Below are 19,461 nucleotides of genomic sequence, written 5' to 3' on the forward strand. Positions count from 1 at the left end.
TGTGTGTGTTTCCATGGGTGGATAAAACTCTCCACTGGAATAAAATGTTTCCATTGTTTGTTCGTTTTTGGTTGATTTTGAAATCTGCTGCAACAAATTTCCCTCTTTAAACGTTATTTTCACGCCTGTATACTCTCACTGTTCACTGATCATAATGTAGCATGCTCTCTGTCACAATCTGTACAACACTGTATATCACACTCTGTATCACACTCTGTACCACAGTCTATATCACACTCTATATCACACTCTGTACTACACTCTATATCACACTCTATATCACACTCTGTACTACACTCTATATCACACTCTATATCACACTCTATATCACACTCTGTATCACACTCTATATCACACTCTGTATCACACTCTGTACCACAGTCTATATCACACTCTGTATCACACTCTGTATCACACTCTATATCACACTCTGTATCACACTCTGTACCACAGTCTATATCACACTCTATATCACACTCTGTACCACAGTCTATATCACACTCAATATCACACTCTGTACCACACTCTATATCACACTCTGTATCACACTCTGTACCACAGTCTATATCACACTCTATATCACACTCTGTACTACACTCTATATCACACTCTGTATCACACTCTGTACAACACTCTGTATCACACTCTATATCACACTCTGTACCACACTCTATATCACACTCTGTATCACACTCTGTATCACACTCTATATCACACTCTGTATCACACTCTGTACCACAGTCTATATCACACTCTATATCACACTCTGTACCACAGTCTATATCACACTCTATATCACACTCTGTACCACACTCTGTATCACACTCTGTATCACACTCTGTACCACAGTCTATATCACACTCTATATCACACTCTGTACTACACTCTATATCACACTCTGTATCACACTCTGTACAACACTCTGTATCACACTCTATATCACACTCTGTATCACACTCTGTACCACACTCTGTACTACACTCTGTACTACACTCTGTACAACACTCTGTATCACACTCTGTATCACACTCTGTACAACACTCTGTATCACACTCTGTATCACACTCTGTACAACACTCTGTACTACACTCTGTATCACACTCTGTACTACACTCTGTAGCACACTCTGTACAACACTCTGTACTACACTCTGTATCACACTCTGTACTACACTCTGTATCACACTCTGTACCACACTCTGTACTACACTCTGTACTACACTCTATATCACACTCTGTACCACACTCTGTATCACACTCTGTATCACACTCTGTACTACACTCTATATCACACTCTGTATCACACTCTGTATCACACTCTGTACAACACTCTGTACCACACTCTATATCACACTCTGTACAACACTCTGTATCACACTCTATATCACACTCTGTACCACACTCTGTATCACACTGTACAACACTCTGTATCACACTCTGTACTACACTCTGTACTACACTCTGTACTACAGTCTATATCACACTCTGTACCACACTCTGTATCACACTCTGTACTACAGTCTATATCACACTCTGTACCACACTCTGTACAACACTCTATATCACACTCTGTACCACACTCTGTATCACACTCTGTATCACACTCTGTACAACACTCTGTACCACACTCTGTACTACACTCTATATCACACTCTGTACTACACTCTATATCACACTCTGTACAACACTCTGTATCACACTCTATATCACAATGTACAACACTCTGTATCACACTCCGTACAACACTCTGTACTACACTCTGTACTACACTCTGTATCACACTCTGTACTACACTCTATATCACACTCTGTACTACACTCTGTATCACACTCTGTATCACACTCTGTACAACACTCTGTACCACACTCTGTACTACACTCTATATCACACTCTGTACTACACTCTGTATCACACTCTGTACCACACTCTGTACTACACTCTATATCACACTCTGTACCACACTCTATATCACACTTTGTATCACACTCTGTACAACACTCTGTACAACACTCTGTACTACACTCTATACAACACTCTGTACCACACTCTGTATCACACTCTGTACTACACTCTGTATCACACTCTGTATCACACTCTGTACAACACTCTGTACCACACTCTGTACTACACTCTATATCACACTCTGTACTACACTCTGTATCACACTCTGTACCACACTCTATATCACACTTTGTATCACACTCTGTACAACACTCTGTACAACACTCTGTACTACACTCTATACAACACTCTGTATCACACTCTGTACCACACTCTGTACTACACTCTATATCACACTCTGTACCACACTCTATATCACACTTTGTATCACACTCTGTATCACACTCTGTACAACACTCTGTACCACACTCTGTATCACACTCTGTACTACACTCTGTACCACACTCTGTATCACACTCTGTATCACACTCTGTACTACACTCTGTACCACACTCTATATCACACTCTGTACTACACTCTGTATCACACTCTGTATCACACTCTGTATCACACTCTGTACTACACTCTGTATCACACTCTGTACTACACTCTATATCACACTCTATCACACTCTGTATCACACTCTGTACTACACTCTGTATCACACTCTGTACTACAGTCTATATCACACTTTGTACCACACTCTGTACTACACTCTGTACCACACTCTATATCACACTCTGTACTACACTCTGTATCACACTCTGTATCACACTCTGTACAACACTCTGTACTACACTCTGTATCACACTCTGTACCACACTCTGTATCACACTCTGTACCACACTCTGTACTACAGTCTATATCACACTCTGTACCACACTCTGTACAACACTCTGTACCACACTCTGTATCACACTCTGTATCACACTCTGTACTACACTCTGTACCACACTCTGTACCACACTCTGTATCACACTCTGTACAACACTCTGTACCACACTCTGTACCACACTCTATATCACACTCTATATCACACTCTGTACTACACTCTGTACCACACTCTATATCACACTCTGTACTACACTCTGTATCACACTCTGTATCACACTCTGTACTACACTCTGTATCCCACTCTGTACCACACTCTATATCACACTCTGTATCACACTCTGTACCACACTCTGTATCACACTCTGTACCACACTCTGTACTACAGTCTATATCACACTCTGTACCACACTCTGTACAACACTCTGTACCACTGTCTGTACTACACTCTGTACTACACTCTGTACTACACTCTGTACCACACTCTGTATCACACTCTGTAGTACACTCTGTACCACACTCTGTACTACACTCTGTACAACACTCTGTATCACACTCTGTACTACATTCTGTACCACACTCTGTATCACACTCTGTACTACAGTCTATATCACACTCTGTACCACACTCTGTACTACACTCTATATCACACTCTGTACAACACTCTGTATCACACTCTGTACTACAGTCTATATCACACTCTGTACCACACTCTGTACCACACTCTGTATCACACTCTGTACTACACTCTGTATCACACTCTGTACCACACTCTGTACTACACTCTGTATCACACTCTGTATCACACTCTGTACTACACTCTGTATCACACTCTGTACTACACTCTGTATCACACTCTGTACTACAGTCTATATCACACTCTGTATCACACTCTGTACAACACTCTGTATCACACTCTGTACTACACTCTATATCACACTCTATCACACTCTGTATCACACTCTGTACTACACTCTGTATCACACTCTATACTACAGTCTATATCACACTTTGTACCACACTCTGTACTACACTCTGTACCACACTCTATATCACACTCTGTACTACACTCTGTATCACACTCTGTACAACACTCTGTACTACACTCTGTATCACACTCTGTACCACACTCTGTATCACACTCTGTACCACACTCTGTACTACAGTCTATATCACACTCTGTACCACACTCTGTACAACACTCTGTACCACACTCTGTATCACACTCTGTATCACACTCTGTACTACACTCTGTACCACACTCTGTACCACACTCTGTATCACACTCTGTACAACACTCTGTACCACACTCTGTACCACACTCTATATCACACTCTATATCACACTCTGTACTACACTCTATATCACACTCTGTACTACACTCTGTATCACACTCTGTATCACACTCTGTACTACACTCTGTATCACACTCTGTACTACACTCTGTATCACACTCTGTACTACAGTCTATATCACACTCTGTATCACACTCTGTACAACACTCTGTATCACACTCTGTACTACACTCTGTACCACACTCTGTACTACACTCTGTACCACACTCTGTACTACACTCTGTACCACACTCTATATCACACTCTGTACTACACTCTGTATCACACTCTGTACTACACTCTGTACCACACTCTGTACAACACTCTGTATCACACTCTGTACCACACTCTGTACAACACTCTGTATCACACTCTGTACCACACTCTGTACCACACTCTGTACTACACTCTGTACCACACTCTATATCACACTCTGTACTACACTCTGTATCACACTCTGTACAACACTCTGTATCACACTCTGTACCACACTCTGTACAACACTCTGTATCACACTCTGTACCACACTCTGTACAACACTCTGTACCACACTCTGTACCACACTCTGTACTACACTCTGTACCACACTCTGTATCACACTCTGTACCACACTCTGTATCACACTCTGTACCACACTCTGTACTACAGTCTATATCACACTCTGTACCACACTCTGTACAACACTCTGTACCACTGTCTGTACTACACTCTGTACTACACTCTGTACTACACTCTGTATCACACTCTGTAGTACACTCTGTACCACACTCTGTACTACACTCTGTACAACACTCTGTATCACACTCTGTACTACATTCTGTACCACACTCTGTATCACACTCTGTACTACAGTCTATATCACACTCTGTACCACACTCTGTACTACACTCTATATCACACTCTGTACAACACTCTGTATCACACTCTGTACTACAGTCTATATCACACTCTGTACCACACTCTGTACCACACTCTGTATCACACTCTGTACTACACTCTGTATCACACTCTGTACCACACTCTGTACTACACTCTGTATCACACTCTGTATCACACTCTGTACTACACTCTGTATCACACTCTGTACTACACTCTGTACTACAGTCTATATCACACTCTGTATCACACTCTGTACAACACTCTGTATCACACTCTGTACCACACTCTGTACCACACTCTGTACTACACTCTGTACCACACTCTGTACTACACTCTGTACCACACTCTATATCACACTCTGTACTACACTCTGTATCACACTCTGTACTACACTCTGTACCACACTCTGTACAACACTCTGTATCACACTCTGTACCACACTCTGTACAACACTCTGTATCACACTCTGTACCACACTCTGTACCACACTCTGTACTACACTCTGTACCACACTCTATATCACACTCTGTACTACACTCTGTATCACACTCTGTACTACACTCTGTACAACACTCTGTACTACACTCTGTACCACACTCTATATCACACTCTGTACTACACTCTGTACTACACTCTGTACTACACTCTGTACCACACTCTGTACTACACTCTGTACTACACTCTATATCACACTCTGTACTACACTCTGTACCACACTCTGTACTACACTCTGTACAACACTCTGTATCACACTCTGTACTACACTCTGTACCACACTCTGTACCACACTCTGTACTACACTCTGTACTACAGTCTATATAACACTCTGTACCACACTCTGTACTACACTCTGTATCACACTCTGTACCACACTCTGTACCACACTCTGTACTACAGTCTATATCACACTCTGTACCACACTCTGTACTACACTCTGTATCACACTCTGTACCACACTCTGTACTACACTCTGTATCACACTCTGTACCACACTCTGTACCACACTCTGTACAACACTCTGTATCACACTCTGTACTACACTCTGTACAACACTCTGTATCACACTCTGTACCACACTCTGTACCACACTCTGTATCACACTCTGTACTACACTCTGTACAACACTCTGTATCACACTCTGTATCACACTCTGTACTACACTCTGTATCACACTCTGTACTACAGTCTATATCACACTCTGTACCACACTCTGTACAACACTCTGTATCACACTCTGTACCACACTCTGTACCACACTCTGTACTACACTCTGTACCACACTCTGTACTACACTCTGTACCACACTCTATATCACACTCTGTACTACACTCTGTACTACACTCTGTACCACACTCTGTACTACACTCTGTATCACACTCTGTACTACACTCTGTATCACACTCTGTACCACACTCTGTACTACACTCTGTACTACACTCTATATCACACTCTGTACCACACTCTGTACTACACTCTGTATCACACTCTGTACTACACTCTGTACCACACTCTGTACCACACTCTGTACTACACTCTGTACTACAGTCTATATCACACTCTGTATCACACTCTGTACTACACTCTGTATCACACTCTGTACCACACTCTGTACCACACTCTGTACTACAGTCTATATCACACTCTGTACCACACTCTGTACAACACTCTGTATCACACTCTGTACCACACTCTGTACCACACTCTGTACTACACTCTGTATCACACTCTGTACCACACTCTGTACTACAGTCTATATCACACTCTGTACTACACTCTGTACTACACTCTGTATCACACTCTATATCACACTCTGTATCACACTCTGTATCCCACTCTGTACCACACTCTATATCACACTCTGTACAACACTCTGTATCACACTCTGTACCACACTCAGGACTGATACTACTACAGGAAGTGGATGTGGTCACCTGACAGGATGGAGGCCACAGCAGCAATGATGAAGGACACGATGACCCCTGGGCCGGCCATTTCCTTAGCAACGAGCCCGGATACGACATACATTCCCGTGCCGACGCAGCTGCCAACACCAAGGGAGACGAGATCAAAGGTTGTCAGGACACGTGCCAGTTTAGAGCTGCTCTCACTTTCCAACATGGACTCCACCGGCTTGGTGCGGAGAACACGGGAGCCAAATGCCCCCCACTGGACACGCCTGGGGTCCAACTTAGACAGGAAACGACTCATTGTGGAGGGGAGAGAGAGAGAGTAAGAGAGAGAGAGAGAGTCTCAGCAGAGAAGCATGGTGCTGAGAGACACGATGGGAGAGGATGGATGAATTGTTGGGACAGAGCTACCGAGAGAGAGAGAGAGAGAGAGAGAGAGAGAGAGACAGTTGAGGAAATTAATTGAAAGACAGATAGACAGAGAAAAACAGAGGAAATGGATCCAGTAGCAAGAATGAAAGAAAGGTGAAGAGAGACAGGAGCACAGAGGAGGAAGAAAGATAAAGGAATAAGGGGGAGAAGGCGAAGGAAAAGAGATGAGTAAAAGAGTGAAGAGAAATGAAAGAGGGAAAGATGAAGAGAGAAAGAAGGAAAAAAGGAGACAGAGAAAAAAAGAAAAAAGGCATTTGTTAGTTTAACACACACATACACACACACAGTTCTTCAGGTTGTTCCTCTTGGACTTGGAAAAGTAGAAACCTTTCAGAAAGCTGGAACCACAAACCATCCAAAGAACCACTGAGGAACACCTTTTTATTAAAGTGTATCTATCTGTCTAATCTGTTGTGTTTAAGGGGATTAGTGTAAAATGATACTGGTCGTTGCTATGGCAACAGCAGCTCTGATTCTCTCTGTGCTGGCTCTGTGACATCACCACTTTTTATTCATCTTATCTTCTTTCATGTTTATGTTCATGTTTCCATGTTTTGTGTGCGCGCATGTGTTTGTGTCTTTAGTGGGTGCCCCACTAACTTTGGACTTCCACCTATTGTAACACTCATTTAAAAAAGGTCCCCTAGATCACTAGAAGTGTTTGCTCCTTCCTTCAGAGGAACCATTAAAGGTTCTAAGCTCTGTAATAGAGGGTTAGAAGCCAAAGGTAGACATGTTAACTATTCAAAGAACCTTTGAGGAACCCAAAATCCCCAAAACTGCAACAAGGTCCAACAGTGACACTAAACTAACAACTAAATTGAAAAGGGTTTACCAATACACACCAATATACATCCATACACACTATTACACACCAATAAAAACCAATACACACGAGTAGAAACCATTACACACCAATAGATACTAATACATGCTATCACACACCAACAGAAAGCAATACACACCAATACACACCATTACACACCAATAAATACTAATACACACTATTACACACCAACAGAAAGCAATACACACCAATATACACCAATACACACCATTACACACCAAAAAAACACAATATACACCATTATACTCCAACAGATATCAATACACTCCTATACACCCTAATAAAAACAAATAGATACTAATACACACCAATAAACCTAAAATACGCTATTACACACCAACATACTGTATACTAATACACAACAAACACACACCAACAGATACCAATACACACCATTACACATGATTAGATACCATTACACACCAATAGATACCAATACACACCATTACACATCTATAGATAGCTTTACACATCAATAATTAACAATACACACCATTACACACCAATAGATGACAATACACACCATTACACATCTATAGATGACAATACACACCATTACACATCTACAGATGCCATTACACACAAATAATTAACAATACACACCATTACACATCTATAGATGCCATTACAGACAAATAATTAACAATACACACCATTACACATCTATAGATGCCATTACACACCAATAATTAACAATACACACCATTACACATCTATAGATGCCATTACAGACAAATAATTAACAATACACACCATTACACATCTATAGATGCCATTACACACCAATAATTAACAATACACACCATTACACATCTATAGATGCCATTACACACCAATAATTAACAATACACACCATTACACATCTATAGATGCCATTACACACCAATAATTAACAATACACACCATTACACGTCTATAGATACCATTACACATCTATAGATGCCATTACACACCAATAAATGACAATACACACCATTACAATCAAATATACACCAGTATACACCAATACACATTAATAGAACAAATACAAACGGTTGGTTATACATGAACAGATAACAATATATTCTATTACACACCCTTATATACCAATACACACCATTACACACATATACACCCCAATAACCGCCAATGCATTCCATTACACACTGATATTGAGTCGGTTCTGTGCTCGTCTATAACTGTCTGGTTTGGGTCAGCCAGCAAATCAGATCTAAGAAGACTGCAGTGGACTGTTAGGACAGCAGAAAGGATCGTTGGTGTGCACCTGCCCAATCTTCAGGACTTGTACAACTCCAGAGTGAAGAAACGGGCAGCTAACATCATCACAGACCCCTCTCACCCCGGCCACAACCTGTCTGCACTCCTCCCTTCAGGCAGACGTTACAGATCTCTGTGCACTAGAACATCTCGGCATAAAAACAGTTTTTCCCCCCATGCCATCTCCAGCTTAAACAGCTAACACAGGAATCATTACCTGTGTTGTGTAATTCATTCCTGTAATTCATCCTCCATCTCTAATTCCTGCCTCTTTCTCTGGTATTATATTAATATATATGCATATCTCTTTATTCATACAGCTGTATATAGAGTAAATAATGCACAAATCTGTGCATAAATCTTCTGTTCCACATTATTATTTTTTATTTTTTTATTGTTCAGTCTTACTATTTAAATGTTTTCTGTTCTCATGTCAGATATGTACGTATGTATGTATGTATGTATGTATGTATGTATGTACCAAGAGCACCTTAAAAAACCACAACATATTCCTTGTGTGTCTGCGCACACACTTGGCGAATAAAGCTAATTCTGATTCTGGTTCTGAATATCTGATATATATTCACACCTTTACATACCAATATATACCAGTACACACCATTACACAATAATAAACTCCACTACACACTAGTATATACCAATACAAACCAACACACACCAACACACACCAACAGAAACCAATACACACCTTAACACAGCTGAGTTTTAACAAACACTTAAAGCATTAACTGAATTTTCCTCTCCTGGTTATTTAGGAGGAAACACTAGTGCAATGCATTGTGGGTATTCTGTATAGTATAATACCATGTGTGTGTGTGTGTGTGTGTGTATGTGTGTGTGTGGTATCAGTATGTTTTCAGTACGACTTCACCTCATGATGTTTATCTTTAATTTATTCGTTGGAACCAGCTCTTCATTTCTCTGCACTGTATTTGTGATGAATTATTTAAAGGACCAGCTGCTGTGGAGGCTGAGTGCAGTCACAGTCTTGCATTTAATCATCACACACCACTTTTTACACGCGCTCTGAGTGTGTAAAATTCCCACCGCTACAGTCTTTAATGTCTGGATTCAGTAAATTACAGGTTTTTATGGCTGGGAATGATAAAGTGTTCTCCCAGTGTTCAGCTGAAAGTAATAATCACGCACGCTGTATTTACCGTCTCACTGCTGCTTCTGGCTCATTTTAAATATAAAGGAGGGCAGGCTGGAGTTTTTTCTTTATTCTCAAAGCCTCTTTTATCACAGAGCTGTCAATCACGTTAATCATCGATGGCTGAGCGTGGCTACGAGGCTGGATTTCACAGAAACCCTCGCAGCATGTACTGTAGGTTCCTTGAATTCTAGGATTAATAATCCACACAAACGTACACAAAAACAATGCAATGCGACGTTACGCTGCACTGATCCACTATATTTATTGGGCTGCCACACTGACGTTGATTATTTTCCTATAACAGCATGGCTCTGAGTGTTTTATTCCTCTTACATCACGGCAGTTTGCCAATGATTATAATTTATTTATTTATTAATGTCACGTCAGTGCCGGAATCTCCCAGAGAACAACACGGCCTACAAACATGGCCGCCACGAACTACAACACCCATGAACTCCACGTTCACAGTGTCACAGTGTCACACCTTCCTACTGATTATACACACCTGGACTCAATAATGAAGCATCCTATACACACACACACACACACACACACAAGCCCTCAGCTGACCGTAAAGTATATGCTCTGTGTCTGTGTTACCAGTCGACACCAAGCCTTTGTAGTTTGTGATTCTGACACTCTGGTTTTATCCTGTTTCAGGTTTTCTTTGCCTCTTTTGGTCTTTCTTGCCTTGTTTATGCTGTGTGTCACCTGATCGCTTCCTGTTTCCTGTTCCTGATTTTGCTGTACGTAAGGGATTTGTTGCAAGCTGTTTAAATAAAGCTTTTGTGGACCTGCACTTGCGTCCGTCCCTGACGCCTGACAATTAACAAATGACACATCATACTTTTACATACTTTTTCATTCCATGAAAGTTCCTCACTTACGTTATAGCAGCTATAAAGAGCCGTTCCCTCACCAGCCTCTCTCTTTTCTCTCTTTAAGTCAACAAGACAAAAAACTCAGCTTGTCATGTTACCGAGAAGCTCATATTTTTGGAGAATATCTTCATTGATGCTCTAAATGATGCAGTAATATAGAGAGGCTTTTTTTTGTTGTATTAAAAGTTTCTTGCAATAATGAACTAAAACTCAGTTATATATATTTTTTGTTTTAAGGCTGTATTTAATTGTTTCAGAAAGTCCAAATATTATGTCAGTATTTCCATGGGGAAAGTTCCTCATATTCACACTCAGGCTACGCAACTGCTTAAGTCACATTTCAGTTATTAAAATCACACGAGTGTAGTTCACGTCTCAGAGGTTTCCACATCTTTCTTTATTAGAAGCTTCTGAGACGGGGTTTTTCACATTAATTACACTTAGTGACCATTTCACCCATTTTCACTCCCAGAAAAGTTGAAATTTCACTTGTGTATCAGCCAGAATCCTGAGTTTCTCGCTTGTAAATCCAATAAATACTTTGTTGGCTGTTGGAGTGGAATTTTTAAGTAGAATTTTTTTTCCAAACCAATTGAAATGTTATCCCAAATGAGCCTTCCAGCTTTTCATATCTATAAAGGAAAAGGAAAAAAATTTTGTCTGGATTTATGCTTGATCCAAGCCAAGCATTTAAGACTGATTTGGTGTAAAACAGGAAGTTGTCACACCCAGTGCTAAGGCGTCAGAACACTACATTAAGTGATCAGTAGGATTTATAGGATTTTAGGAATCTCTCAGAAGTCACGAAGGACAAAACGTTCTCGTCTTCCTCCTCTTCCGGTGCTACATCCTCTTCTTCTTTGATTTTGATCCTCAGCCTTTTCATGGTTGATCAAACAGCAAACACATCCACTAAAACTCCACACGTGAAGCTAAACAGAGCAAGAAACCTCTCTTTTCATACATTCCTGTTAGCACATAAAGACATTTTTCTGCCGCTCGTCATTCTGCCTCTGAGCCGAGACGCTGCTGCTGATAGAACATAACAAAGTGAGCTCTAATAGCAAATTTAATTAGATGTCCATTTCCTGAAAGAAAAACTGCAACTCAATACACAAATAACACTTCAGCTCCTAAAACATGACGTCTCCTCATGCCTGTGTGTTCTGGTCCCTGCTTTAAACACAGCGTCCTGTAACTTTCATGTTCCAGTCAGGTATGATGGTGTAGTATCAGTCTGATTCACTACAGGCTCAGCAGGATTACAAAAGAAAAAAAATAAAATTATGAAATGTTTTTTGTTTTCTATCTCATGCTAAGAAGGAACAAATCAAGCTTTCTTCAACCATTTGTTTAAAATCAAGCATCTTTATAAGCGCTAACACTGCAGAGTCTCCTAACTGTGCATGGGGCGGGGCAGGGGGCGTGGCCTGGATGATGACTGACAGCTGTGAGTTATAGTTAATACAGCTTGGTGGAATGATGGACTGAAAAGAGGAACCACTGCTGTACTGCTGCTTGTTACAGAGTCAAAGGCCTTCCTTATTCTGGACTCGTGACGAGTCATGACTCACTTTAGTGATTCATTTAAGTGAATCATACTTTTAATTTATTTGATTCAGCACTCACAGCATCAGGATACGATGTGGGCTCATGGATCTACACAGGTGTGTACTCCTAAAGGTTCCAGAAAAGGTTCTTTAGAGCTGTGTTAAAGAAGAACCATTATTGGTTCCCTAAAGAACTATTCAGTCCACTTTAGATTCTCACAATAAACTGAATCATTTTCCACTACAGAAGATTCTTCCACATGATTTATGGTTGGAATTTTATTTCTGATTTTCTGAAATACAAAAATGGTTAAAGATCCGTTAATTCAAATGGTTCTTTAGGGAACTAAAAATGGTTCTTCTCTGACACAGCTCTACAGAATGGCTGCATGAGCTCGGAGCCCAGACTGTAGCCTGACACTGAGGCAAAAGAATCAAACATTCTTAAAGTTCAGTTCACTTAAATGGGTGATTTGTACAAATCAATTCAATAAAGTGAGTCATGACTCACCGTGCATCCATCAGCTGCATAAATCTGCTGATCGCATTAGAGTGTGTGGACACGGCGTCAGTGACGTGCATCACCCGGAGCTGAGTCACACCTGATTACAAATCAGCTTTCAACAATACACCTGCACACACACAGCCATCTCTCTATTCTGGGTCAATCTCGGCTAAACACCACGCTAATCACTGCTTCCTGTTGTGCATTACGTCCTCAGTGACCACAGTCGCATACTGACGCTTTAATACCGGCGGAAATTAAGTTTCCACGTGGGAATCCGGAAACGACTGATTGTGGATGGCTAATTTATCAACAGTATCTGATTAGCGTTTATCCATAAAGAAGAAAAATAATAATGCTAAACGAATAGAGGAAATGTCTTGTCTTCTCTGCAAATCAAGACTCTGTGATTAACTCGTGTTAGCTAGTCTTTCTAACCAGCTAACTCGTGTTAGCTAATACTAGTAATAGTAGCTTAGTAGTGAGAGCAGGAGGGCATGTGGGCGTGTCCAAATTAGCATATTCATGCATATTTATAAACCCGGTCTTTTTTAGCTCAGGTGAAGGTGTAGAGGTGTTTAACATTCTTCTGTACAGATTCATTTTTTTAAAAATATATTTTTAATGGGTTAAAATGTATATAGGGATATTTGATGTGACAGAATTATCACAACACGATACCTGAAAACAAAATATTTTATTTATTTAATGTACTGTATTATTTTATTTGAATCATTTTACTGATAACGTTATTATTGGGATCTGATTGGATCAGCTGCTTCCAGTCAGAGTTTGTAATCATGTGATATAATTTATCATGATATCGATACGATGAGCTCACACACACACACACACACACACTCTCTCTCTCTATTCAGCTCTCGCAGCTTTCACTATGAAAGTGTGTGTGTGTGTGTGTGTGGAATCTCGCGCATGAATAATTTAGAGGTGATCTTTCACTCTCTGATGATAAAGCGACTCATTAAAATACACAGATGGACAGATAGCTCATGGTGGCAGATGAGAAGAAAACATTACATTAACGGTACTTTTCCGTATCGCTGGTGTGGAACTCGTGAGTCTACACCTTCTGCACCTTCAGTGTTCATATTTAAAATGATTTAAGCTCATAAGTGGACTTTAAGGACCGGTCTAGTACCTTTACTTAGCTGTTAGAGGTACACTACATTAAAATATTCTCCCTCCAAGGTGTACGCTTCAGAGTTCCACCCCAGTGACAAGGACAAGTGCAGGTTTTCTTCAGAGTGTTTATTTATTTACTGTGCATGCTCGTCATGGTCGTAGCGATGAGGACACCGAGGTTCAGACCTTAGTATTTTCAGAAGAGTTTAGCTTTATGCTTTTTGTTTAGCTCTCACGCAGATTCTCCAGCTGTCAGGTTCAGTACAGAAACAGCAACATCCTGCTAATGTAGTGGCAGAGTGCACTTCACTACACAGAAAAAAGAAAACACAAGCCTACTCCTAGATAACACAAGCTTACTCCTAGATAACACAAGCCTACTCCTCGACAACACAAGCCTACTCTTAGATAACACAAGCCTACTCTTAGATAACACAAGCTTACTCCTAGATAACACAAGCCTACTCCTAGATAACACAAGCCTACTCTTAGATAACACAAGCCTACTCCTAGAAAACACAAGCCTACTCCTAGAAAACACAAGCCTACTCCTAGACAACACAAGCCTACTCTTAGATAACACAAGCCTACTCTTAGATAACACAAGCTTACTCCTAGATAACACAAGCCTACTCCTAGAAAACACAAGCCTACTCCTAGATAACACAAGCCTACTCCTAGATAACACAAGCCTACTCCTAGATAACACAAGCTTACTCCTAGATAACACAAGCCTACTCCTAGATAACACAAGCCTACTCCTAGATAACACAAGCCTACTCCTAGAAAACACAAGCCTACTCCTAGACAACACAAGCCTACTCTTAGATAACACAAGCTTACTCCTAGATAACACAAGCCTACTCCTAGAAAACACAAGCCTACTCCTAGATAACACAAGCCTGCTCCTAGATAACACAAGCCTACTCCTAGACAACACAAGCCTACTCTTAGATAACACAAGCTTACTCCTAGATAACACAAGCCTACTCTTAGATAACACAAGCTTACTCCTAGATAACACAAGCTTACTCCTAGATAACACAAGCCTACTCCTAGAAAACACAAGCCTACTCCTAGATAACACAAGCCTACTCCTAGAAAACACAAGCCTACTCCTAGACAACACAAGCCTACTCTTAGATAACACAAGCCTACTCTTAGATAACACAAGCTTACTCCTAGATAACACAAGCTTACTCCTAGATAACACAAGCCTACTCCTAGATAACACAAGCCTACTCCTAGACAACACAAGCCTACTCCTAGATAACACAAGCCTACTCCTAGATAACACAAGCTTACTCCTAGACAACACAAGCCTACTCCTAGATAACACAAGCCTACTCCTAGACAACACAAGCCTACTCCTAGACAACACAAGCCTACTCCTAGATAACACAAGCCTACTCCTAGATAACACAAGCCTGCTCCTAGACAACACAAGCCTACTCCTAGATAACACAAGCCTACTCCTAGACAACACAAGCCTACTCCTAGATAACACAAGCCTGCTCCTAGATAACACAAGCCTGCTCCTAGACAACACAAGCCTACTCCTAGATAACACAAGCCTACTCCTAGATAACACAAGCCTACTCCAGACTCACAGCTGCTCACATTTCCATCAGAGGATGCTAAATCGTAGCATATCGTATCATATTGTATTGTATCGTATCATATTGTATTGTGTCATCGTATCGTATCGTATCATATTCATATCGTATTGTATTGTAACATATTGTATCATACTGTATCGTGTCATATCATATCATACGGTATCATATTTATATCATATTGTATCGTATCATATTGTATCATATTGTATTGTATCATAGTGTATCATATTCATATCATATTGTATTGTGTCATATTGTATAGTATCATATTCATATCGTATCATATTGTATCATATCATATTGTATCATACAGTACCATATTTATATCATATTGTATCGTATCATACTGTATTGTATTGTATCATGTTGTATTGTGTCATATTGTATCATATTGTATCATACTGTATCGTGTCATATCATATCATATTTATATCATATTGTATCGTATCATACCGTATTGTATCATATGGTATCATATCATACTGTATCATAGTGTATCGTATCATAGTGTATCATAGTGTATCGTATCATAATCATATCATATTGTATTGTGTCATATCTTATCATATCATATTGTATCATATTGTATCGTATTGTATCGTATTGTATTGTGTCATATTGCATCATATTTATATCATATTGTATCGTATCATACTGTATTGTATTGTATCATATTGTATTGTGTCATATTGCATCATATTGTATCATACTGTATCGTGTCATATCATATCATATTTATATCATATTGTATCGTATCATACCGTATTGTATCATATGGTATCATATCATACTGTATCATAGTGTATCGTATCATAGTGTATCATAGTGTATCGTATCATAATCATATCATATTGTATTGTGTCATATCTTATCATATCATATGGTATCATATGGTATCGTATCATATTGCATCGTATTGTATCATACTGTATCATATCATATGATATTTGTATCGTATTGTATCGTATCGCAGCAGATTCTGTTGTACTCTTGCGTATCATATCGCTGCCTTACGAATAAAAATCGCAGTGTATCACGTGGAAGTGTGAGCTTCACCCCCCTAAACACAACGGAGATCAGAACCGAGCGGTCGCTCTGCTACACATCCGGCACCGTGGGACAGTAAACATGAAGCGGATCACATTTCTGCAGCGAGGACCTCACTGAAATACCAATCCTGCTTATAGCCACACAGGCAGGATTTTATTTAATAACTCTAATTACTGAATGCACTCATTCAATTAGTGAGCATCTAAACAACAACAACAACAACAACAACAACAACAACCAGGCTGAGAAACAGCAACATAACACTCTGCATGAATAAACAGATTATGTCCAATCAGGTCTTATGGCTGTATTTGGGTTATTCGATGTGGAAATCTGATTTTAAACAAAAATAAATCAATAAATAAATAAACAAACATAAATGTGTTTGTTTTGTCCGCTGATTCACTGTGTGTTAGTGTTTATTAGACCACACAACACTGTGAAATGAGTCCTGCATCTCTAACCCGACATTAACGTCAACCCAAACACACACACACACACACACACTCACACACACACACTCACACACACACAGTCCCAAGAGAGTTTGCTCTTAAAGCAGAAGTCGCAGTTACAGCAGCTCATGCATCTCTAATCTGAAAAATATTACACGTAAAAAATAAACACAGCTATAAACATATCACACACACACACACACACACACACAGAGAGAAACATCTGAGAAAGAGAAACATCTGCATCCTTCCTGCAAATAGGAACATCAAAGCAAAACATCTGTATTATTGTGTGTGTGTGTGTGTGTGTGTGTGTGTGTGTGTTGTGTTTTGGAGGCATCTGAGCTTACCTCTGTGGGTGTTGGTGCTCTCTAATTCAGCTCAGAGAGAGAGAGAGAGAGAGAGAGGGAGAGAGAGAGAGAGAGAGAGAGAGAGCATCCGCGCGCAGGTGGCACTCAGGTCAGGATCATTTCCGCTTACGCATCATGGAATAAAGAGAGAATAAATAATAAAGATGTCTATCTTCCTATAACACACACACGGCCATGAGGCTCGCGCGGCTCGCGCGCTGTGTGCTATAGCGCAGAGTGATGCTGCATCAGGGATGAGCAGGATGAAGATGAAGATGAAGATGATGATGGTGGTGGTGGTGGTGGTGATGCAATGACGCGCATCTCGCGCGCGCGCTGCTGTGTTGCCAGGTTGCGTGAAAATCCTCCTTATGGACCCTTTTGCTACACAAAAAAATTCAATAAATAAACAAATAGAATAATACTAAGCTAACTGCATATTGCTTACAGCTCAGCACGCGCTCAGGTCCCGGTGTGTATCCATGGCAACCAAGACCCTGTTAAAAGCTCTGTAACTGTTACACTGCGGATTAGTGAATTCTTTAATAATAATAATAATTAAAATAGGACATAATGTATAGTCTTCAAATGGGTGTGTTTTTTTATGCTGTAATATAAAATGAGCTAAACCGGGGTCAGGGAGAAAACCAGCCACAACTAGTAACATAACTAACTAACTAACTAACTAACTAACTAACTAAATAAATAAACAAATGAGTGTCTTAGAAAAAGCTTTAAGTCTAGAGCCCTTGAGTACCTTTTGGTTGTCCATCTGCATGGGGAACAATTATACTTTAATTAATTAATAAATAAAATATAATAATAATAATAATAATAATACTTAGAAATGAGACAAAGAATATAACAATAAACAGTCACGAACAATACATATAAGAATTAAACAAAAGATAAAAAAAGAAGGAAAACACATTTTTATAAAAGAAATAAATAAATAAATCAGAAAGAACTAACCCTTAAATATCCATGAAAACATTTCAGAGCCCTGAAGACTGAGATTGTGGAGGAACTGAAGCTGGATGCAGTTTATTTAATAAAACACTGTAATTCAGTTCGTATTAAACTGCTGCACACGCTTTCATTTTAAACATTTCCACTCTGAGCTGTTGATGTCGACGTATCGAGTGAAACATCCAGCTCTGAATTTCAGGTGGTTTCCAGTTAGTGGTAAAGAGTCGCCCCCTCCACCCCTCTTCCCTCCACCCTCTCACCTCTCCACCTCTCCACCCCTCTTCCCTCCACCCTTCCACACCTCCACCCCTCCACCCTATCACCTCTCCACCCCT

The 19,461-nt window shown here is 40.0% G+C and overlaps 1 protein-coding gene across 2 annotated transcripts in view; it reads right to left on the bottom strand.

The window, feature by feature from the left end:
* Nucleotides 1–18,437, bottom strand: part of slc7a14a (solute carrier family 7 member 14a) — a 30,720-nt gene extending 12,283 nt beyond the window's left edge. The window contains exons 1-2 of one of the 2 annotated variants that reach the window (XM_026910645.3): nt 18,158–18,437; nt 6,916–7,253 (exon numbers count right to left, since the gene is read on the bottom strand). In XM_026910645.3, the coding sequence (XP_026766446.1) occupies nt 6,916–7,192 (277 nt within the window). In that variant the 5' untranslated portion in view covers nt 7,193–7,253; nt 18,158–18,437. Of the gene's footprint in view, nt 1–6,915; nt 7,299–18,157 lie in introns of both variants that reach the window. The other variant, XM_026910644.3, reaches the window with a different exon arrangement.
* Between the last annotated feature and the right edge of the window lie 1,024 nt (nt 18,438–19,461).

The sequence above is a fragment of the Pangasianodon hypophthalmus genome, chromosome 14 (assembly GCF_027358585.1).
Source record: "Pangasianodon hypophthalmus isolate fPanHyp1 chromosome 14, fPanHyp1.pri, whole genome shotgun sequence".
In the NCBI taxonomy this organism is placed as follows: domain Eukaryota; kingdom Metazoa; phylum Chordata; class Actinopteri; order Siluriformes; family Pangasiidae; genus Pangasianodon; species Pangasianodon hypophthalmus.